The 24,883-nt window shown below is 40.2% G+C and overlaps 1 protein-coding gene across 1 annotated transcript in view; it reads left to right on the top strand.

Annotated features, from left to right (window-relative positions):
• LOC112405928 (uncharacterized) overlaps positions 1 to 24,883 on the top strand; it is a gene marked incomplete at its 3' end in the record, with an annotated part of 67,908 nt that overhangs the window by 9,738 nt on the left and 33,287 nt on the right. Inside the window, exon 2 of the mRNA XM_024754546.1 lies at positions 24,231 to 24,658. Coding sequence (XP_024610314.1) covers positions 24,231 to 24,658 — 428 coding nt within the window. The remainder of the gene's footprint in view (positions 1 to 24,230; positions 24,659 to 24,883) is intronic.

Below are 24,883 nucleotides of genomic sequence, written 5' to 3'. Positions count from 1 at the left end.
CTATCATTGGCTGAAGGGGTATCCTTCTTAAACTCCATGAGAAATCTGTGTGCTAGGTCATCCTGGTTTAGCCCTTGGTATGTTAAAGGGGAAAGATTGAACAATTTATAAAATGCTCTCTCAAAGCTTGTTGTGTACACTTATTTTTTTCATTTCAGAAACTTTCACCTGTTCTTATCCTTCATTCTTTCTGAAACATCCATTTCCCTGATGGAAACATAGATACTGAGGAAAAATAGGGAGGAAAGTAACAAACAAAAGTCAAATGAAGAATACAGAATTTCAGGACCTTTCCTAGAAAAATAGGTCAATTTCAAACAAACAGTTCTCCCAATATTCAAAGAAACTAAAAGCAAGTTTCCCTTCCTGAAAAAATGAGCCTGAAAAACTAACAGGTGATCAAAAAAGAGATGAAGAGAGAACCGGAGATGAAAATTGAGTTTATGGAGCTCAGGAATGAATAGAAGAATAAAACGAAACTGTTACAGACATGAACCTCCCATTAGACCCCACAAAAAGTAAAATAGATATGGATAAAAGCATAGTCAGGTACAAAGAGAATAGGCTTGGGGAAATAACAAAATGAAATGGCAAAGAACAAAGAGATAACATAAGAAAGAAGATGACAAATAGGGACAACATACAAATAATCGCTATCCTAGAAGAAAAGAGTGCACGGTATAGAGGGAAAAATCAAATGTATAACTGAATACATGTTCCTGAAATAAAGGTTCAAATCCATAGGTTACAAAGACGTAGCTTAGCCAACACTCCAGAAAATCTGACTAGGACTGATTAATCAGACAGATCCCAGAAAATGGATTTGAGGACGGAAGTTGTAGTAAGTTACACGGGCAAGAAATAAGGAAGCACACTAACAAAATCAACTGAAAGAAGAAAGAATAGGAGGAAATGAATTCAGGATATTGAGGGTCCTGACATGTTGGAAGACAGCAGATCATAGCTGTTGAAAGGCTGGCTCTCTAGTTAGACCCCAGCCCTACCCTGTTACCCCGTGTCCTGACAAATTATTTAGCCTCTCCGTGCCTCAGCTTCCTTACCTTTAAAATGGTGATAGCCATAGCCATAACACATAACACAGTGAGACTGAAGACTGAGATGATGCACTGAATCCTCTTAGAAAAATGCCCAGCCTGTACGAAGCACTATTAATTATTACTAAATCCAACAGAGCTTGGTAATTTTCTGAAGATGGAGAGTCAGAGAGAGAAGGGAGAAACAAAGATGATTCCTAGGCTTCAAGACTGGACAGTCATAGCCCCATTCATTATCAAGGAGAATACAGAAGAGAAGATTATAAAAAAACATCCCCAATTATGGATTCATTTTGAACATTTTGTGACGGAAGCATCTTTGGACAGAGCTGTGCCATGGGCAGCACCTGGAGCTCTCAGGAGAGCAGTCAGGGCTGGGGGCAGATGCAGACATCTTTAGTGTGAGCTTGAAGCCAGGGGAGTGGGTAAGATCTCCTTTGTGATACACACAGGAGAGAAGGAAGTGGGTGAGGGTTGAGCTGCAGAACATCCTCACTTAGGCGCTAGGCAGAGGGCTAAGGTCTGTGACAAGGGACCAGGGGGCTAGTTGGAGCAAAGCCACCAGGGCTTTGGAGAGCCTGAGTTCGGGAGCACAGATCACTGGTTAGCCTCTGTCAAAAGGAGGACACTCCTCCCACGAGAGAGAAAGAAAACTGTAAGGATGTGTGTGGGAGCAGATAAGTTTGTAGACTGTAGTTGGTAAAGCTGAAGAGAGTTCCCATCTGATGCTTCGATTTTGTCTATGAAGTAACAGCAAGGCCACCTGTAGCCAAATACAGGAAGTCAGTGCAGGACCGAGGTTAGGATCAGTTAATGACAGGAGGGCGGCCAGAGGTGTCCCTTCTCAAAATAAAATAAAATAAAGCCTCATCGAGGATCCAGCAGATATGGAATGAAAAGTATGAACTATAGTATTGCAAGTAAAAGAAATTTTTGCCAAGGTTTTTTCTCAGCAATTTTTCCAGTGCTCTGAACGTAGAAAAAAAATCCAGGGTGGAGAATTTGAGGTAAGATGTGGCATGCAAAATTCGTTACATGGCTACTTTTACCGTAAAACAAAGTATAAAATAACCAAAGTCCATTTCAAGATTTACCTGGCACTGTAGTATTGGCCTAGGATACAAAATACCTGTATCCCGCCTCACATTCCTATTGTCTATTGAAAGGATTTTAATCGTTTAGTAAAATCACTCATAGCATACAATGAAAAGTATTTCCTAGAATTTTTTAAAACTAATGAGAAGGAAGCTTGAATATGCTGATTAACATGGAAGCTAGTTATTGGGAAAGGAAAGATTATTGTTTTAATATCCTTTTGGTTACTCTAAAAGATTCCCAAACTGATAGTATAACATGCTATATAAAGTACAAGGCTTAGTCATAGAAACGTCAGTCTCATACCTGGGTTTTCATAGTTAGTATAAATGTCTGGAGGATTTTTTATCCTCCACCTGAATGGTTTAAAACTCCCAGAAAGCTCACTACACAGCATAAAAAGACATCTTAGAAATAATTATTTCAAGTTGTTTATGCAGACAAGCGCATTTCTGTTCACCTTCAGCATTCAGTAGTTTGTTGTAAATTGGTTGGAGTGAAATTAGGAAATCTCTTCAATGATCATTTCAAATATACAATGTATTAAATACTTTAAACATCATTCACAAAACAACATTAGGGCGTAAGGTTGACAGTAAAGCTCCCTAATCAATAGAACCGTTAACTTTCCTTCTTTCCAAGGAGTCAGTTGTCAATACAAAAAAATATGTGAAAGAAATGGGTCAGTGAATGAGACGTTAAGACAATTTGTTGAAGGATAATGAATCAAACTGAGGGAAACAACAAAAAAAGTGAGAATAATGATTAGCAATAAGTGGATTAATGCAAGTAAAAGTAAGGTGCATTGTATTAACAAACTTATAAGGCAAATTCTGCAGAATAAACAAACTCTCAACAACGAGTCCATGAAGGAAGAGCTGCGTCTGGACACCAGTTTCAGATTCACGTCCACTAGCTCAGGAGGCAGCAGCGGGCTGCCGACCAGGGAGAACCCAAAAACTGAAGCACCCCTTCAGGTCCTTTCTCCTCATTTCCTCCCTTATTTGACGTCATATCTGAAAACAAATCAGGTCAATGAAAAACAGTGAAAGGCCACGTTGGGAAGGAGTTTGTGATAAGGCAACAGAGGTGTTCGTGTGTTTAGAAGAAGAAAAGGGAAATACAGGTCCTGAAAAGAGCTAGACTGGGAAGATAATAACTTAGTTAAAAATGATGGAGAAAGACACTTAGTCCTCAACACGGTGGTGTTGTTTGTGTGGCATGTGATGACTTCTAGGGGCCTCTTGCTGTGGATCACCTGGGTTAGATATGGGTGGAAATGATTTTTGGAATCATGTTCTAAGTGGATATCATATCACAAAAAGCCAATGGCTCTCCAATAACTTATCACATATGTGGCATCTCTACTCATTATCGGGGGAGAAACTCTGATTTGACTAAAGTGGAATATGAAACATGCCTTTTTTATTCTACAGGATCCTGTTCCTCCTTACTAGTTAGGTTTTCCTAGTTACCAACACTCGTTTTTCTGAAACCTATGCAATCAATCCTTTGTCAGCTCCTTACTACTATTATTTGAATTTAAGAGAGTTCCAATGCAAAGACAATTTAGGTTACAATTATATTTGGAGATGAGGGTACTGAAAATCTATGAGTACTTCTGAAAACCTGGCAAATGGTTGGCTCTCAGTTGCTTTCACTACTTTATTTGATGCCTAGTCAACTCAACTGGGGTGCCCAAAACTCCCTATTTATTCTCAACTTCTATTATACAAACTAGTTTAATAAATTAGTTAGCCTCTATTGTTCTAAGTTCTTGGATTTTTTCACATCACAACTCTCCAGTTTCCAGTGTGTTATTTCCTGTTATGAAAGGATTCAAAGTGATTTGTTTTTTATTGTTGTTTTTTCAAGAGAGGGAGCCTCGCCAGTGGTACTTGGGGATATTTCACAATGCTAGTTCCTTCCTGTATAAACACACACACACACACTCAAACACACACTGGCCCTGGGTAAGAAGTTGCCAAATTTCTCAGGTCTTCAAACCGCCCTTTCTGGCTCTTTTCTCCTCCTTGTGGAAGCACGTCCTGCCCTTGAATTGTCCCACATCCTGGATTCTCCACTCTTCCTTACAAACTGCGTGGCACGGGTCACAGCCCTCGTGCTCCTGGGTGACAGTGGTCCACTTCTGCAAGAATGCACGCACTGGGTAGCAAAGCAAAGGGAAGAAGCGGGCTGGCCTCTCAGCTGGCAGCCTCAATCTTTCTGGGACACCAGGGCTTCTCCTTCCTACAAGTTACATCCTGTCTGTAAACAGACTGGCCCAACAAGGTTGTATCTGTTGCAGCGAAACTTGCCCCAGAGGGTGTGTGTTGGAGCAGAGGGGTGTGGGGAAGGAGGGAGGTGAAATAGGAAGTGGATTCTCAACAAAGAGTTAGAATCCAGCCCATCAAAATCCTACATATACTCAGTCAACGAAACCCTAGTGAGTTTTTTCCCGATATTTTGTTCTAGAAGAGGGCAATATTAGCATATTTTAGGAAAGAAAACCTTGACTTTAGTAAAATATCACTAAGTGAGAGGTACATGCTTATGATATATGATTAAATGTTATGTTATTGACAAAAACGTTATTTCGAAGTTATCTCATACACTTAGGTTTAATGAAGTCTTAAATACATAGAAGTATTACATGCACATATTAAAGAAATACGAAGTAGGGAGGCTAGGTGGCATTGAAAAACAGACATTCAAATATTTCAGACTGCTCATTCCTTGTATACGTCTGGTTTTATGTGTGAGAGTGTTTGTCACCCTATTCAGAATACTTTTTTGTCATTTATTTATTTTTTAAATTGAAGTATAGTTGATTTACAATGTTGTGTTAGTTTCAGGTATACAGCAAAGTGATTCAGTTATATTCGTATATATATATATTTTTTTCTTTTTCAGATTCTTTTCCCTTATAGGTTATTACAAAATATTAAGTAGAGTGCTATACAGTAGGACCTTGTAGAATACAGTGACTTTTTTTTTTTTTTTTTTTTGGCGGTACGCGGGCCTCTCACTGCTTTGGTCTCTCCCGTCGAGGAGCACAGGCTCCGAACGCACAGGCTCAGCGGCCATGGCTCATGGGCCCAGCCGCTCCACGGCATGTGGGATCCTCCCGGACCGGGACACGAACCCATGTCCCCTGCATCGGCAGGTGGACTCTCAACCACTGCGCCACCAGGGAAGCCCAATACAGTGACTTTTAATAGTACTTGTGGAATCATTTTTTTTTTCTAGCCTGTGGAATAATTTATTGTGGAACAGCTGAAAAGTTGCTCTAATTTACTAACACTTCAAAGCATTGTTTACTTTCTCAGGGAAAGAGCTAGAAAGATTTGTTCCAAATTTAAAATGTCACCCTGGTAGTTTAATATTCAAAAATGAGTAAGTACATGGAGTTACCAGTGATATTTTCAAATTCATATTCTGGCTTTATGTACATGACTGGGTTTTTGTTTGTTTGGTTTTTTTTGTTGTTTGGCAAAACTATAGCAAGTATACCAAAGTGAGCTAACAGTCTTTATTCCAAAATAATTTCTGAACCATATGGCAAAATTTTGATACAGATGACTCAATTTGCAGTCATGTTTCATTATTATTAACAGTGAAACCCATGAGAGAGCTAGGCTTTAGACACAAATTAATACCTTATAAATATGAACTTACATCAGACAATATAGATATCATCTTAAAGTACTTACTCTTCAAAAAATAAAATAAAAAAAAAGATCAGAGATTAAGGGAAGAAACAGATTGAGTGACACTATATGCCAGCCAGACACTGGGCTGGATGCTTCACATACCTTAGGTTATTTAACAGTCTAGTTATATAGGAAAGTTTTTAAGTTGTGGAAGTTTTCTTTTTCTAAGCCAGCATAACACTTTTTAAAATTTTTATTTTATTGAAGTACACTTGACTTACAATGTTGTGTTAATTTCTGCTGTACAGCAAAGTGATTCGGTTATACATATATATATTCTTTTTCATATTCTTTTCCATTATGGTTTATCACAGGATATTGAATACAGTTCCCTGTGCTATACAGTAGGACATGCTGTTTATCCATTCTATATATACTAGTTTGCATCTGCTGTTACCAAACTCCCAATCCATCCCTCCCCTGTCCTTGGCAACTTGCCCTTGGCAAGTCTGTTCTCTATGTTTGAGTCTGTTTTTCTTTTGTAGATAAGTTCATTTATGTCACATTTTACTTTATTTTTTTAACTTAATTATTTTTATTTTATTTATTTTTGGCTGTGTTGGGTCTTCGTTGCTGCATGCAGGCTTTCTCTAGTTGCAGTGAGTAGGGGCTACTCTTAGTTGCGGCATGCAAGTTTCTCATTGCAGTGGCTTCTCTTGTTGCAGAGCACAGGCTCTAGGCACGCGGGCTTTAGTAGTTGTGGCTCATGGGCTCAGTGGTTGTGGCTCACGGGCTCTCGAGCGCAGACTCAGTGGTTGTGGCACACGGGCTTAATTGCTCTGCGGTGTGTGGGATCTTCCCAGACCAGGGCTGAAACCCGTGTCCCCTGCAGAGGCAGGATGATTCTTAACCACTGCACCACCAGGGAAACCTCTGTGTCATATTTTAGATTCCACATATAAGTGATATCATATGATATTTCTCTTTCTCTGTCGAGCTCACTTCACTTAGTATGATAATCTCTAAGTCCATCCATGCTGCTGCAAATGGCATTATTTCATTCTTTTTTATGGCGCAGAAATATTCCATTGTGTATATACCCACATCTTCTTTATCCATTTATCTGTCAATGGACACTTAGGTTGCTTCCATGTCTTGGCTATTATAAAAGTGCTGCTATGAACATTGGGGTGCATGTATCATTTTGAATTAGAGTTTGTCTGGATATATGCCCAGGAGTGGGATTGCTAGATCATATGCAAGCCAGCATAACTCTTGACTACTCACACGTTCATAATGCAGAGATCATTTGCTCTGCCCTATGTTTCTGTTGCACAAGATTTTCTCTTTTTTAAGTCCTATTTCTTTTTCTTTTTTCCAGTACGCGGGCCTCTCACTGTTGTGGCCTTTCCCGTTGCGGAGCACAGGCTCCAGACACGCAGGCTCAGCGGCCATGGCTCATGGCCCCAGCCACTCCACAGCATGTGGGATCCTCCTGGACCGGGTCACGAACCCATGTCCCCTGCATCGGCAGGCGGACTCTCAACCACTGCGTCACCAGGGAAGCCCTAAGTCCTATTTCTTGAATCACCAGCTGCCTCAGGCTTGGTGTGGAGCAGTCTCTGAAGGACTGGGCTAGTACGTCGACTCACCTTTCAAAATATTTCCAGTACAGGTCACTCCTTCAGCGTCCCAGGTGCCTAATGAGTCGTGCTCCTCTCACAGCCAACCAGACAGGATATCAAAGTCTCCTTTATCTCTCTGGGTGGATACAGAGCCATTAAGCTTAAACATGCCCTTTGCCAACAGAATTGAGTGTGGGGTTTAGTTATTAACTTGGTGAGCTTCCACCCAGCTAACTATTCTAGGAAATAATTTGGTGAGTCAGGTGTTTTTATATTCATATTTCAGCAAACCAGTAGTCTTTCCTGAGCACTGTGGCTGCAGGCTGAATGTCCCAGAAAGCTGTCCATCTCGACACAAGCTCCGTGGCTAACAGACAGAAAGGTGCATTGTCAACAGTATTAGTTTTGTTTTCTTTTAAACAACATTGCCTTCTTTGTGATAAAAGGTCAGTAAGCATTTGTTCACCTCAGCTTTGATGAGGCTGTGAGCTGTTACCATAAAGCACGGAGCAGCATGTTAACTTAGGGAGTGTGGAAGTGGGGATGGGAAGTGAGAGTCTATGATTCAGTGAGATGGAAACCTGAGAAGTTCCTCCTCTGCCTGGAAGAAAGGCCGCACTGGGAGCATCTGCCTTTCTTCCCACTCCGAGCAAAGACTAGACTCCCTGGTACGTTCTCCTTATGGCAGCATATGGTGTGACAGTGCCAAGTGAGACAGCTCCAGGGACACCTCTCCCTTCAGCCAGACACAACACCTGATCCAGAGGAAGAGCTGTAGGGAGGAAGGAGGAAAGGGTGTGAGGGGGCACAGCAGACTGGGCACCTTCCCTTCGCCATCAGAGCAAATGGAGTCAGGGCTCACCTGCTCGGGACCTGAGGATGCTCGTAATTCATACAACACCATAAACAGGACTTAACTTCCTAAATGTAAAGACATAAGGGAAGTTTAATCGTCTGTATGAAAAAGTTCTCCTGAAATCAAATGAGTTGATTTTGTATTCAATACTTCCTGGGCAGTAGGTGCTGAACCAAGCACCGTGCCTACTTTTGCTACCAACAAAGCTCATGACAAGTCCAGAAAGTTGCCATTGTTTCACCATTTTACAGATGAAAAACTTGGGACAGTAACTTGCCCAGAGTTCCATAGCTGAGCCAACATTTAAAGCAAAGTTTTGTTTGTTTCTAAGACCCAGAACTATTGACAAGTATATTATATTGCCTGTATAGTAACTGATTAAATAAAACTAACATGACTAGCGTGTATCCTGCATATCTAAGCTTACAATGAATTTGTATTATATATATAATAACGTATTTTGATATAAAAATTTTACCATTAAAAAATCACAAAATGGTGTTTCAAAGTAAACGTTCTATGACAATGAGAAACAACACTGACAAAACGTGGGTAAAATTCATAATATAGGCAGCATCAAGATTCAGTTCAAACAAAAGCTTTACAGACAAGCAAAAGCTAAAAGAGTTCAGCACCACCAAAGCAGCTTTACAACAAGTGTTAAATGAACTTCTCTAGGTGAAAAAGAAAAGGCTACAACTAGAAACAAGGAAATTACAAAGTGAAAAAGCTCACCGGTAAAGGCAAACATAGAGTAAAGGTAGGAAATCATCCACACACAAAGCTAGTAGAGAGGTTAAAAGACATAAGTAGTAAAATCATCTGTATCCACCATAAGCAGTTAAGGGATACACAAAACAATGAGATGTACAATATGATATCAAAAACAGTAATTGTGAGGGAAGGAGAGTACAAATGCAGGGTTTTTAAAACGCATTTGAAATTAAGAGATGCAACTTAAAACAATCACATATACATATGGACGGCAATACAAAAACCTCATGGTAACCACAAACCAAACCACTGAAAGTCACAAAGGAAAAAAAAGGATTCAGATTTGACAAAGATGGGTTATGAAGTCTCAGGCGTTCTTTGTACTTCTCTCTGTATTTTTATATAAGTGTGAAATATTTTACATGGAAATATATTTATAAAAGACAGATCACTACCCGTCTGGCAAAACTTCTGGCCATTATTTTCACCTTGATGATGCCCTGGGTGACCATGTGCCTGGGCTCACAGGCATTACCAAAACTAATAAAAAGAAAAGCTGGGAGCTAAACGCCTATCTTAAGTAAATTTTTCTGGGAAAATATGAAAAGACTATGGCCAGATTATTTTAGCAATAAATTCTTCTAAAATCCCATGTGATAGAATATACTTTTTTTAAAAAGGCTTCTAAATTTATTTTACAAATTTAGTAGAAACCTGATACCCATAAATGACAAATGCAAAGGAAAGGAGGGAAGGGCACAGAGGAAGAAGGGAGACAGTAAGAGAGAGAAAAAAGGAGAAAAAATTCAACACAATATCCTTTATCAATACAGATGAAAAAAACATTAAATAAAATTCTGCCAAATGAAACTCAAAAATATATTAAAAGAAAAATCAAGCCCCACCAAGGAAATTTTACTCTCATGGAGTGGAAGGAAAGTTGAACATAGGTGGCTAGACATACAACACATGGCATCTATAAGTCAAAGGAGAAAACTTAAATAGATATCAAAAGGGTACCTAATAAATCTAACACTAAGTTTGATTTTTTAAACACCCACAGCAAACTAAGAGTAGTAGATGGATATTTCTCAAATTTGATAAAAATTATTTTCTTTATATTAGTTAAGGGAGAACTATTGGCTGGAACAGATAAACCCTGAAATCTCTGCAGTTTAATAAAATATGTTTATTCCTTATTCCTAGGAGGTCCAGCCAGTGGCATTGTCAAGGAGGTGAGGAGAGTGTGGCCTAAGGAGGGTAACGTGTGATGTACTGTCCACGTGGTCACTAAGGGTCTCTGTCACCTTTAGTACGTGACCTCTAAGGCTACCCTGAGAACTGACATCTAACCAGCAGACAGGGAGAGGGAGAAAATCACACATGGGAAACTTTTGATATGGGTTGGGTCAGGAAGTGGTACCCATCACTTCCACTAATATCCTGCTAATAGAACTTAGTCACATGGTTGCTTCTACTATGGAAGTGGTTCCTCACCTGAGTCTATCCTCCTGGGCATCACATAGTCTTCCACTGCTCTTCCCACACAGACTATTTACCCCTTCACAAGAGAAACAGTCCAAAATCCCATACAGTCGCTGTATCCAACTCAGGATCAAGGATCTCCAAATGATGGTCTTCTCCATCTGGTAAGGATGTTGCCTAAGAGTCCAGACACCTATGAACAAAAATGATAAATTATCTTTCTGTCTTCCTCCCCTCAATACACACACGCACACATCACTACATAAAACAGGGGTCCTGCTTTTTATATACAACTAATTTTATCTTTCATTCTCATCCTATTGTTTTGGTTCTTTCACCATTATAAAGGAATCTTCCTGCTGAAAAGAACAAAGAACAAACAAATGCAAAGCTCATGTCTAAACAACAACTGGATCTTTACTGGGTGACAAGTGGTAATTCTTATCTCTGGAAAAGCCGCCTAAAGTAGCATTACTTAAACACTCCCCCGACTCCATTTGCCCCAGGCATGCTTTTGCTCTTTCTGCCAGTATTATTTCCACCCCTGATTCAGACTTTAGAAGCCTTGCTGAGAAATCTGCGCTTGACCCTAGAGAGCTACCAAAGAATTTTAATCACAAGCTTGATAACAATGAAATTTGCATTTAGAAAAGTCACCAGGGGATGTGGAGCGTGGCTTGAAGGGGCATCAACTGAAAGCTGCAGACATTCAGAGTAAACTGAAAAAAAGAAAAAGAGAGATAGAAGAAGGAAAAGAAGAAGGGTCAGTTGGGGGCCTTGTGATTATCAATGAAATAAATACAGTTTTAGACAAATGACTCAAGGGACCTTGAACATACCAGCTCAGGAATGTCAAAGCTCTTTTATTTGCCTTGTGGAGATAAAGGAGAAGATAGGCTAAATAACAGTATCTTCATCAAATTTAAAAATCATCAATTAGGGCTTCCCTTGTGGCGCAGTGGTTGAGAGTCCACCTGTTGATGCAGGGGACACGCATTCGTGCCCCGGTCCAGGAGGATCCCACATGCCGCGGAGCGGCTGGGCCCGTGAGCCATGGCCGCTGAGCCTGCGCGTCCAGAGCCTGTGCTCTGTGACAGGAGAGGCCACAACAGTGAGAGGCCCGCGTACTGCCAAAAAAAAAAACAGACACAGGCTGGCTCACACCTTTTCTACTTTATGGAAGTATTTTTGGGAAAAAAGAGTTTCAGAAAGAGTATCTTCAATCTTTAATCCCTTCTACTTTCCTATGTTGATGGTATGGTAAGGAAAATCTAAAGTAAAAATTACCTGGGAAACTGGTTCCCCTTATTTTACTAAGAGACTAGAAAACCCTAGGTCCTTGTCTTAGTCTGTTTGTGCTGTTATAACAAAATACCATAAACTGGGTGACTTATAAACAACATAAAATTATTTCTTGTAGTTCTAGAAGGTGGAAGTCCGAGATTAAGGCATTATCAGATTTGACATCTGGTGAGGGCCCACTTCCTGGTTCATTGATGGCATCTTTTCACTGTGCCCTCTCATAGCAGAAGGGACAAGGGAGCTTTCTTGGGTTACTTTTATAAGGGCACTAATCCAATTCATGAGGGCAGAGCCCACATGACCTAAGCACCTCCCAAAGTCCCCACCTCCTAATACCATCACCTTTGGGGTTGGATTTCAACATATAAATTTTGGAGAGGACACAGACATTCTACCATAGCAGTTGTATAGTACAGCATCTAGAAAAGGTGGAAGGAATCTCAGGCAGGGGTAAGAAAGTGAACCCAAGTGCCAAGACTGAAATATGACCAGTTTAGCTAAGATAAAGGCTAAGTTGGAAAGGTAGGTAAGTTCTAACTTGTGAAAGGTGTTTAAGAAAAATCTAATGAACATCTGCTCAGGCCAGAATGGAGTACCAAGGACTGGATTTACTACTCCTCTGGCCACCCACCATTTCCTGTATAAAGCAACTAAAAGAATTTTTTTAATAGAAAAGAAATAATGTTTTTCAAGAAAAAGGATATCAGGCAATAATCCCCGAGAGACAGGAAAAAAGGAAATGAGCCCTAAAACTGCTCTAACTTACGGCATGGAGAGAGTACCCAGAGTGTGGATCCGGGAGGGGAATGCAGGCAAAGCCTGGCGGGTTCCTGAGTTGAAGAGATGCAGCAGGAGTTGAGGAGGCTGTGGTAGGTAGAAGTCGCAGGGTAGAGGCCAGATAGTAAATATTTTTGGCTTTGTAGGGCTCTTAAAGTTTTTGTCATATATTGAAAAAAAATTTTAAATGTGAAAACCATTCCTAACTCATAGACTATATATAAAAGGCCATGGGCTGATTATGCCAGCATCTTAGTTTGATACCCCTGTTCTAGAGGGGGAAAACCACCATGTGAGATGAAAATTACACTGGATAAGATTAACAACAGAGTAAACATGCAGAAGGAAATATGAGTGAACTTTAAGACACAGCAATAAAAACTGTCCAAAATGAAACTCAAGAGAGGAAAAAAAAACTGAAGAAAAAATTATTTTAAAAATAACTGATGGGCTTCCCTGGTGGCGCAGTAGTTGAGAGTCCGCCCGCCGATGCAGGGGACACAGGTTCGTGCCCCGGTCCGGGAAGATTCCACATGCCGCGGAGCGGCTGGGCCCGTGAGCCATGGCCGCTGAGCCTGCGCGTCCGGAGGCTGTGCTCTGCAACGGGAGAGGCCACAACAGTGAGAGGCCGCGTACTGCAAAAAAAATAAATAAAAAAATAAAAAATTGACTATGTAAAGCATAAATAAGTTGTAGGACTGCTCTATGTTAATTAATATATATGCAACTGTAGCTCCCAAAGGAAAGAAGGATAGAGAGGTATGCTTGAATAAATAAAGGCCAAAAGTATTCCAAGATACCATGAAAAATATAAACCCATAGATCCACGAACACAATAAACCTCAAGCATGAAAAATATGAAGAAAACCACACGAGGACACATCTGTTGTTTAAATTGCTTAAAACAAGGAATGAAGGAAAGATCTCAGACACAGAGGAAAAAGGGCACATTACACAGCTAGGAACAAAGATGAGTGTAACCACAGATTTCTTGTTGGAAAGAAGCAAGTGAGAAGATAGTGGAGCAGTATCTTTAATTTTTTTTTTTTTTTTTTTTTTTTTTTTTTTTATTTTTATTTTTGGCTGTGTTGGCTCTTCGTTTCTCTGCGAGGGCTTTCCCTAATTGTGGCAAGTGGGGGCCACTCCTCATCGCAGTGTGCGGGCCTCTCACTATCGTGGCCTCTCCCATTGCGGAGCACAGGCTCCAGACACGCAGGCTCAGTAATTGTGACTCACAGGGCTAGTCGCTCTGCGGCATGTGGGATCTTCCCAGACCAGGGCTCGAACCCGTGTCCTCTGCATTGGCAGGCGGACTCTTAACCACTGCGCCACCAGGGAAGCCCGAGCAGTATCTTTAAAACACTGACAGAAAAAAATGTCAGTCTAGAATTCTGTACCCTGTGAAAATATCTTACCTAAAAACAAAACAAAACAAAACAAAAAGGTGAGGTAAAGACATTTTCAGACATACAGAAGCAGAAAGTATTCATCACCAACACACCTGCATATAAAGAACGTTAAAGGAAGAATCTCAGTCAAGAGGAAAATGATACCAGATGAAAATCTGAATCAATACAAAGACAAAAAGAGCACTAGGCCTGATGACTCTGTGAGTAAATACAAAAGAGCTTCTCTATTTAAATTTATTTAAAAAAGAATTGACTGTATACAGCAAAAATAATAACAATACATTGTGAGGTTTGTAACATGTAGAAGTAAAATGTGTGACAATAGCACAAAGGCTGGGAGGGGAGAATGAAATTATACTGTTGTAAAGTTTTTATACTACATATTAATAGTGTAATATCACTCGAAAGTAGATGGTAATAAGTTTTAAATGTATATGATAAACCTTAAAGTAACCTCTAAATACCAGAACAAAGAGTGACAGCTAGTAATCCAACAAAGAAGGTACAATAGAATTATTTTTTAAAATTAATGCAAAATAAGACAGAAAAAAGAAGACTGAGACAAAGAACAAATGACACAATTGAAAACAAATACCAAGATGGTAGATTTAAACCTAACAGTATCAGTACTGACACAAAATGCAAATGATCTAAACACGCTAATTGAAAGGCAGATTGTCAGTTTGGATAAAAAACAAAGACATATATAAATGATATGTTCAAGAAACCCACTTTAAATATAAAGACACAAATATGTTAAAAAGTAAAAGGACAAAAAATGATATACCATGGTAACACGAATTAAAAGTTGGAGTGTTTGGGACTTCTCTGGTAGTGCAGTGGTTAAGAATCCTCCTGCCAATGCAGGGGACAAGGGTTCGAGCCCTGGTCTGGGAAGATCCCACATGCCCCACAACAACTAAGCCCGCATGCCACAACTACTGTGCCTGCACTCTAGAGCCCATGAGTCACAACTACTGAAGCCCTTGAGGCACAACTACTGAAGCCCACGCGCCTAGAGCCCCTGCTCCACAAGACAAGCCACCACAATGAGAAGCCCCTGCACCACAATGAAGAGTAGCCCCCCCTCACCACAACTATAGAAAGCCCGCGTGCATCAACGAAGACCCAACGCAGCCAAAAAAAAAAGTTGGAGTGGTTATATTCATACAAGACAAAATAGACTTCAGACCAAAAAATATCATCAAGGACCATTTATTAATGATAAAGGGATACATTTATTGTGAGAACTTAATGATCCTAAATACATATGCACTTAATAAGAGGTTCAAAATGAATTAAGCAAAAGCTGATAAAACCACAAGCATGAATAGCAAATCCACAATTATAATCAGAAATTTCAACACCCAGTTCTCAATAATTGATAGAACAAATGGATAGAAAACCAGTAAGATATAGATTGGACCAATACTATCAGTTAACTTAACATAAATAGCATATCTAGTATGGTCCATCCAATAATAGCAGAACACACATTCTTTTCAGGTGTCCACAGAATATTTATTAAAATAGTTTATATTCCAGACCATTTTAAAGTATCAATAAATTTAAAAGGATTCAAGTCATACAAAGTATGTTTTCTGGCCACAATGGCATAAAATTATAAATAAGTGAACTATCTCTAAAATACCCTCAAATATTTTGAAACTAGATACTATACTTTTAAATAACCCGTGGGTTAAAGATGGAATGAAATGGGAGATTAGAAAGTATTTTTAACAGAATGAAAATGAAAACAAACACGATCAAAATTTGTGGGATAAAGCTAAGGCGGTATTTAGGGGGGAAAAATCATACAACTAAACACCTATACAGAAAAGAAAAAGAGTTCTCAAATTATACATTTTCAATTAAGAAACTAGAATAAGAACAGAGTTCAGAAGTAGACATACATGGGCTTCCCTGGTGGCACAGTTGTTGAGAGTCCACCTGCCGATGCAGGGGATGCAGGTTCGTGCCCTGGTCCAGGACGATCCCACATGCCGCGGAGCAGCTAGGCCCGTGAGCCATGGCTGCTGAGCCTGCGCGTCCGGAGCCTGTGCTCTGCAACGGGAGAGGCCACAACAGTGAGAGGCCCACATACCACAAAAAAAAAAAAAAAGAAAAGGAAAGAAAAAGAAATAGACATACATATATCAACACGATTTTTCCACGAAGGTGTGAAGGCAATTCCATGGATAAAGAATAGTCTTTTTGAGTCAAGTACCACAGTGTTCATTGCAGCTCTATTTACAATAGCCAGGACAGGGAAACAACCTAAGTGTCCATCAACAGATGAATAGATAAAGAAGATGTGGCACAGATATACAATGGAGTATTACTCAGCCATAAAAAGAAACAAAATTGAGTTATTTGTAGTGAGGTGGATGGACCTAGAGACTGTCATACAGAGTGAAGTAAGTCAGAAAGAGAAAAACAAATACCATATGCTAACACATATATATGGAATCTAAAAATAATGGTTCAGAAGAACCTAGGGGCAGGACAGGAATAAAGACGCAGATGTAGAGAATGGACTTGAGGACACGGGGAGGGGGAAGGGTAAGCTGGGACGAAGTGAGAGAGTGGCATGGACATACATACACTACCAAATGTAAAATCGATAGCTAGTGGGAAGCAGCCGCACAGCACAGGGAGATCAGCTTGGTGCTTTGTGATAACCTAGAAGGGTGGGATAAGGAGGGTGGGAGGGAGATGCAAGAGGGAGGAGATGTGGGAATATATGTATACATATAGCTGATTCACTTTGTTATACAGCAGAAACTCACACACCATTATAAAGCAATTATACTCCAATAAAGATGTTTAAAAAAATAAAATAAAATAAAATGCAGCATTGGAACAAAAAAGAATAGTCTTTTCAACAAATGGTGCTGGAACAAATGGATTATTACATGCAAAAAATAAAAAGAGAACATCAATCCATATCTCATACCATATATAACAACTCAAAGTGGATTTTAGATTTAAATGTTAAAACTTTTATAACAAAACATAGGAGAAAATCTTTGTGACCTTGAATCAGAGAAAAACTTACTAGTTATGACACCAAATACACAATTCATAAAAGAAAAAAATTGATAAAATAGGCTGTCAAACTTAAGGCTTTTGCTCTTCAAAAGATATTGTTGAGAATGCAAAGACAAGTCACAGACTCAGAAAATATTTGCAAATCACTTGTCTGTTAAAGAATGTACAGTAAAATTGACACACCATTGTAAAGCAATTATACTCTAATAAAGATGTTTTAAAAATTAATTAATTAAAAAAATTATGATAGAAATTAATATATTAGAAAGTAATAAGAAAATGAATACATAAAACCAAGAGTTCAGATTTGGCATAAATACATTAAACATACTATTTGCTTGCTTAGCAAAAAAAAAAAAAAAGAATGTACAGTATATCCAGAGTATATAAAGAACTCTCAGAAATCAATAACAAGAAAACAACCCATAACATAATGTGTGAAAGATTTAAACAAACACTTCACCAAAGTTACATGATGACAAAAAAACTCATGACAAAAATGCTCCCTCCAGACATTAGTTATTAGAGAAATGTACATTTAAACCACAGTAAGATATCATTATATACCTATTAGGATACTAGCATTAAAAAGATTGACCATACCATGTTGAGGATGTAAAGTAACTGAAACTTTCAAACACTGCTTGTGGGAATGTAAATTAGTACAAATCAGTGGGAAAACAGTTGGACTGTTTCTTTAAAAATTAAACATACACCTACCGTATGACACATTCATTCCATTCCTGGGTATTATCCAAGAGAAATGAAAGTATTGATATATGTCCATACAAGTACATGTAAAAACATTCATTGCAGCTTTGTTTGTAACAGTCCAAAACTGGATCATGCCACCACCACCATCAGTTCCTACACTGATGCCCTTAACCCCCAGCAAGACTGTATTTGGAGACAGGACTTTTAGGAGGTATTTAAGGTTAAATGAGGTCAAAAGGGTGGGACCCTAATCCAATAGGATTGGTGGTCTTGTATGAAGAGGAAGAGATCCCTCTTTTTCTCTCCATCATGTAAGGACACAACAAGAAGGCAGCCTTCTGCAAGCTAAGAACAAAGCTCTCACCGGGAACTAAACAGGCCAGCACCTTGATCTTGGACTTCCCAGCTTCCAGAACTGTAGGAATTCAATTTCTGTTGTCTAAGCCACCCAGTCTATGGTGTTTTGTTATGGCAGCCAGAGCTGACTAACCCAGCGGACTACTACTGAATGGTAAAAAGGAGTGAATTATTGGTATGTGCAACAACATGGATGAATCTCAAAATAATTGTGCTGAGTGAAAGAAGTCAGACAAAAGCGTAGGCATTGTATGATTGATTCCATTCATATAAAATTCTAGAAAATGAAATCTATCCTATAGTGAAATAAAGTAGTTTGGTGCTTGCCTAGGGATAGGCATGGGTAGGGAAGGGGACAGGATATAGGGTTACCAAGAGGCTCAAGGAAACTTCTTATGCTTGTGAATATGTTCATTATCTTGATTATGGTGATGATTTTACAAGCATCAACGTACCAAATTGTACATGGTAAATAAGTGCAGTTTTTGTCAACTGTATCTCAATAAACTATTTTTAAAACCTAATAAAGTTTTGCTTTAGCCCTTGTAAAATTTTCATCTACAAATTTCAATCTTGACAATATACCATTTATACGATCATTTTAAACCAGCTAAAAATTAGTAGAAGATATTTTTTACAGGAGTAACTTAATAAAATCCTCTGTCAGCTTTTAATTCCTACATCCTACATGGTGATAAAGCAAGAAAAAAGAAAAGCAACTGCCAAGAACATTTTTCCTTAACTTGTAAAAGCAAGTACAAAGGCATATGTTCTCTTAAAGGAGTTTCTACAAATAGAATCACCCCAAAGCTAACTATTTTCTCATCTCCCAGATCACTTTAAACTACTTTTTTTCTGAATAATTTGAAAATAGTGGTAGCTTTTAAAAACAATGGAAATAATGAATGAAATTTATATTTCCTAATACAAAGAAGCTTTTATTTTCAATACCCGAGACAAATTTGGCAACTGTTACACATTTCAAATAAATCTAAGGATAAATAAATTTGGTAGTTACCCAAGAAAAAAATAAAACATAATGACAACTATAATACAGAAAAATGATTTTATTGTAGTTTTTTTTTTCTTTCTATTGCATTCCCATCAATGTTCCCAATGCAGAAACTAAGAAGTGGAAAGAAGAGTTTTCCACTGAAGACATTTTAAACATGTGAAGTTAATTTTGCATTCTCTATGGTCTGCATATTGACACAGGAGTTTAGAATTGTATCTGTTGCTTTTCAAGAGGAAATTAAACACTAATTATGGACACATTATAAGTTCGATTCATCCCTTAATCTTCCATGACTTCTCATTATTCCTGCCAGTGCCAGGAATAATCAGAAATGTATACTTTTTTTTTTTTGTAAAAGATCTTTGTAATAATTTCACAACATTCTCGTGAAGCAGCTTCTTATTATGATACCCAACTTATAGATCAGGAAGCTAGAAAAGAAAGTTATGCAAAGGTATAAGGTCACAGATATTAGAAAACTGTTTTTATTTTTTGATTATGTGTTCAATCCATAAAGTTGCAAATACAGCTGTGAGGTTCCGGGCTTAGGTAAATGGGAGGGGAGGAGGGTCATTAACAGACACTAGAAGGTTGGTAGGGAGATGGAGCCGTGTGTGATGAGGAAAGGAGAGCAGGATGAGTCTGGGATGTGTTGAGTAACAGGAGTCGACAGGATACCTCAGTGACAGGGCCTGATATGAAGCAGAAAGAAGTTTTGTGACTGGAGTTAAGGATCCTGACTTGAGATAAAAATGTGAGTCATTAGAAGAGTGAGATAGTTGCCCTAATATGTTTGCTATCACAGATCAAATGGCATCTAGTGTAAATACTATCTTTTTAAAAATCATGTTACGCTTCTAGCATATGAGGAAGAGAATAATTCAGAAATAATTTCATTACTGTCACATGATGCTAGATAATTATACTTCCCAGGAATGATTCGGTGGGATGGTGGTGGAGAGAACACCTTCTGTCTGACAGATTATCTCTGAGTGATCCAAGCAGACACTCTGTCTTTAGGAAATCCAGATAATCGGAGCTGCAACCAAGGAGTCACTGTTTACCCCTTTCACACTGTACAGCAAACACTTGTTTGTATTTTAATCGATTATGTAGCTATCAAGATTTTCTTTTCTGTAATATCATCATTAAAGTCTGTGTACAATTTAAAAAACTGTATCATTTAACATAGATTCAAACATTTTTTTCTTTAATACATTTGCTAGCTTTGAACTTAGAAGAATATACTATATAAAGTCTTCTTTCCCTTCCCTCACCAAAAGCCCAGCTCTCCAAGTTTCCCTCAGAAGCAAACAACATTATCAGTGAAAGAAAGGAAGGAAGGAAGGAAGGAAGGAAGGAAGGAAGGAAGGGAAGAAAGAAAGAAAGAAAGAAAGAAAGAAAGAAAGAAAGAAAGAAAGAAAGAAAGAAAGAAAGAAAGGAAGAAAGAAAGAAAGAAAAAGAAAACTTTTTTTCTGAGGGTTTGCTATTACATTACCGGGAAGAAAAACTTGGTAATTGAGTTTTATATTGTGATTCCTCCAGAAAGACCATGGCTAGTAAGTCATGAAATAATGTTATGACATTAAGTTGTGAAGTAATACATTTGTCCTTCTGGTTTGTAGTTGTTACTAAACCATGAAGGAAGTCCTGTAATGAAACTTTTTTTTTGCCCCATCTCATATTTGTTAAGATTATATAACCTTTAAAAAACTCACCTTGAGTACTGTGGGCACTTTCCCAAATGTCTGCAAATGATTAAATCTATATTTTACATGGAGACAAGAGTGACCGCCCCAGAAGGAATACTCCAGTTAAGAGAATACTACAGTTAGAAGGGTTTAGTAAAGATTCAAATACATTCTATGCCAAAGTGAAATCATGTAAACCATAGATAGTAAACCACAGGATAGAAAGGATTCCAACTTTGCATCCTTTGAGCATGCATAGCTTGGATAGAAAATGACACATATAACATAAAACTTAGTTTAAACGTTAATGTGTTAAGTGTGACACAAAAATGTTAATTAGCAGCATAGAGGCTGACTCAAAACCTTGGGAGATAAATGGGATGTAAATTTAGAGTCACAAATTTTCTAAAAGACTTTAGATACCATATAATCTGATTCTCTTGTTATGAGAGAAACTGAGACCTAGAGAAGGTAGGATTACACAGATTACAGACTCTTCAGATTACACAGTGTATTGCAGATCTAGAACTTGAACCAGGTAAACTGATGCCTAGATCAACGCATTCTGCACTCTAATAGTCTGTATGTCAGGAGATATCATAGTTTTTCTAATTTTAAGAGAGTATTCTTCTACTGACAAATCATTTCCAGGAAGTCTTGTCTAAACCTCTAGGTTAGTTAGAAGGGAGCTCCTTTTCTGGACTCCCAACCAACCTTCTGGCTACCCCAATTTTAACTCCTTGGTACAACTTTTTGACTTTAGAGGTGCCTGTCTCCCCTTACTAGATTGTAAACTCCCTGAGAGTTAGGAGTGACTCTTAAACCTCCTGTACCCTAGTAACTAGCACAGTGCTTGGCATACATTGACTAGGTAATGAAAAAATACTAAATTGATCTTTCCTTGAAATCCTTCAAAGGCTCACCACGATCTGATCTTTGCCTGGTTCTCTAGCGTCACACCCCCAAATTGTGGCACCAAATTGCTTAGCCTTAGTTTTGTGCAAAGATCAGTTTCTTGTTGCATGGTTTTGTTTAAGCGATCTTTTCCTCCTCTATTCCTCCTCCCCCCTCCCCACCCCCATACACACATGTATTCCACTGCATTAACTCTCTGGAATCATTTCCTCCTGGAAGTCTTTCTTGACTCATGACCTCTCCCAACCTAAATTGGATTAATCCTCTTCTGAGCTCCAGTAGTTCCCTGTGCACACATCTCTGCACTACACACATCACATCATAAGGCAGTTATGTAAACACTCCACCCACGTGCTGTTTTATTCATGTTGGTATCCTCCAAGATTAGTATGCTCTCTGGCACATAGGTGTTTTAAAAATGTGATTTGAACAAAAAGAATACATTAATAGGGAAGGAATCTTGGCACAGGGTGAATTTTAGGGAAGACATAGATATGGAACTGCAAACTATTGGATATTTAGGACATTTTCCTAAGAGAGCCAGAGCTAAAAAAAAAAGAAAAAAAATAGGAAAAGGCCTTCAGTTGTGAGGCTACAATTCAAATCTCAAAACAAAAAAACCTTTACGTGTAAGGATAGTAAAATGCTATTTGGCCATTTTTTTAAAAGACAGAGATTAGGAATCAGGAAAGCAAGCCATTCATGCAAATGCTAATATACTGGTTATCTTAGGGTAACAAGGCACTTACAGTCATGTTAACAAGACATAGTAACACAAAGAAACACCAGAGGTTAAATTATATTCAAAACCTGTCCCCCAAATGGTCTAGGCCAGCGGTCCCCAACTCTTGGGCCACAGACTGGCACCGGTCCATGGCCTGTTAGTAACCAGGCCGCACAGCAGGAGGTGAGCAGCAGGCCCGCAAGTGAAGCTACATCTGTATTTGCAGCCGCTCCCCATCGCTCGCATTACGGCCTGAGCTCCGCCTCCTGTCAGATCAACGGTGGCATTAGATTCTCATAGGAGCGCAAACCCTACTGTGAACTGCGGATTTGAGCCATCTAGGTCGCATGCTCCTTGTGAGAATCTAATGCCTGATGATCTGAGGTGGAGCTGAGGCGGTGATGCTAGCACTGGGGAGCGGCTGCAAATACAGATTATCATTAGCACAGAGGTTTGACTGCACAGAGACCCTAATAAATCAATTGCTTGCAGACTCATATCAAAACTCGATCTGTGAGTGGCAAGTGACAAGTTGCATCTTACGGAGTAGACGGGACATAAGCAACACACATCGGGGGTCACTGTCCCCATCACCCCCAGATGGGACCATCTAGTTGCAGGAAAACAAGCTCAGAGCTCCCAGTGATTCTGCATTATGGTGAGCTGTATAATTATTTCATTATATATTACAATGTAATAATAGAAATAAAGTGCACAATAGATGCGCTTGAATCATGCCCAAACCATCCGCCCCCATCTGCGGAAAAACTGTCTTCCAGGAAACTGGTCCCTGGTACCAATAAGGTTGGGGACTGCTGGTCTAAGCTACAAGGCATCGGTTTTACTCCCAAATCAGTGCACAAAGCTTTTTCTTTCCAATTCATTTTTATTGTGATAAAATATACATAAAAGTTACCATTTTAATCACTTTTTTTTGTTGAAGTATAGTTGACTTATAATGTGTTAGTTTCAGGTGCACAGCAAAGTGATTCAGATTTATATACATATCTTTTTTCAGATTCTTTTCCCTTACAGGTTATTATAAAATATTGAGTATAATTCCCTGTGCTATACAGTAGGTCCTTATTGTTTATCTGTTTTATATATATAGTAGTGTGTATATGCTAATCCCAAACTCCTAATTTATCTCTCCCCCGCCCCCATTTTAAGCACTTTTAAAAGTACATATTTCAGTGCTATTAAGCACACTCATATTGTTATACACCCTCACCACCATCCACCCCCCTCAGTTGTAAAATACCCGCCGCAGCCGCAACTTCCTTCTTTTCAACTTTGCTTTTGTAACACACTGAGCTTTCCGCACCACAAAAGGTTCTTCTGGGTTAGGTTCAGAAACTGGGGTGAGTGAAGTAGATCACTGAAGGATTATCCTTCACGAGCTCCGTTCATGGAACCTAAGAGGTATATTCACTTCGCCCTCCAGCCCTTTTCGGCATCAGTAACCGAGCAGTAACTATAGCAACACGGACACCTGCCCACCCCCCGCTTAAATGCAGCAACCGACTCTCCAACGGCAGCTGTCCCTTCCCTTCCTGCTGCGCAGAGTGAGCAGCGCGGGGACCGGGCTCTTTATCCCGGACCGCAGGCAGGAGGTGAGGAAGAGAGAAGAACGAAGGACGCTGTGAGAAATACAGCTCAAGTCCCCGCATTTCTTCTCCTCACCCGCCGCTGGGTGCCATTCCCAAGGCGCTCACCCTCCTCACACCCGCAGCCGAGCACTTCCAAGACGCTCGCGCTTTTTATTGACGCAAACGTCCCGTTCTCGCGGGAGGTTGGGAGCGGGAGCCCAATAGGGCGGACAGAGCTCTCGAAATCTCAGTCGGCTCTGGAGCTGGAGCGGCTGCCCGGGCGCTCGGAGCGCGCGGGGGGCGGGGCGCAGGCCTGGGGGGCGGGGCCTCGCTTGGAGAGAGGAGGGCGGACGGGGGCGGGGCCGCGCGGCGGGACCTGTGGCTCCCAGGTAGCGCAGCCGGCCGGGCTCCCTCGGGACCGGGCGACTGCGCATGCTCGCTGGCCGCGCTGGGCCGCTCGTCGGGCGGCGTTGACGAGCCGGCTCCTCAGCGGCGGAGGTTGCGGTGCTACGATGGCGAGGTGAGGGGCCCGCGGCGGGATGGTGCTGACCCGGGCGGGGCCGCCTTCTTGCAGCGACACCACGGGCTCCTTCGTCCGACGGGCGGCGGCGGAGGCCGAGCCGGGCGAGAGGTGAGCCGCCAACGTCCTCCCGTCCCAGCTCGCGACCCCCGCGACCCCCTCCTTGTCCTTCCCAAGGGCCCGGCGGGAAGCGGCCTCCTCTGCGCCCGGTCCGCCCTCGCCGCTCCGGCCCTCACCGGCCGTTCGGGTGGGAGCCGGCGCCGGGCGGCTGAAGGTCGGTGGGGACGGCAGTGCGGACGCGCTCGGGGTGCGGAGCCGCTGTCCCCCGTGCCCTCA

The sequence above is a fragment of the Neophocaena asiaeorientalis genome, unplaced genomic scaffold (genome assembly GCF_003031525.2).
Source record: "Neophocaena asiaeorientalis asiaeorientalis breed wild unplaced genomic scaffold, Neophocaena_asiaeorientalis_V1.1 scaffold1028, whole genome shotgun sequence".
NCBI lineage: Eukaryota > Metazoa > Chordata > Mammalia > Artiodactyla > Phocoenidae > Neophocaena > Neophocaena asiaeorientalis.
Note: the sequence above shows the minus strand (reverse complement) of the source record. Positions and strands in the feature narration are given on the sequence as shown.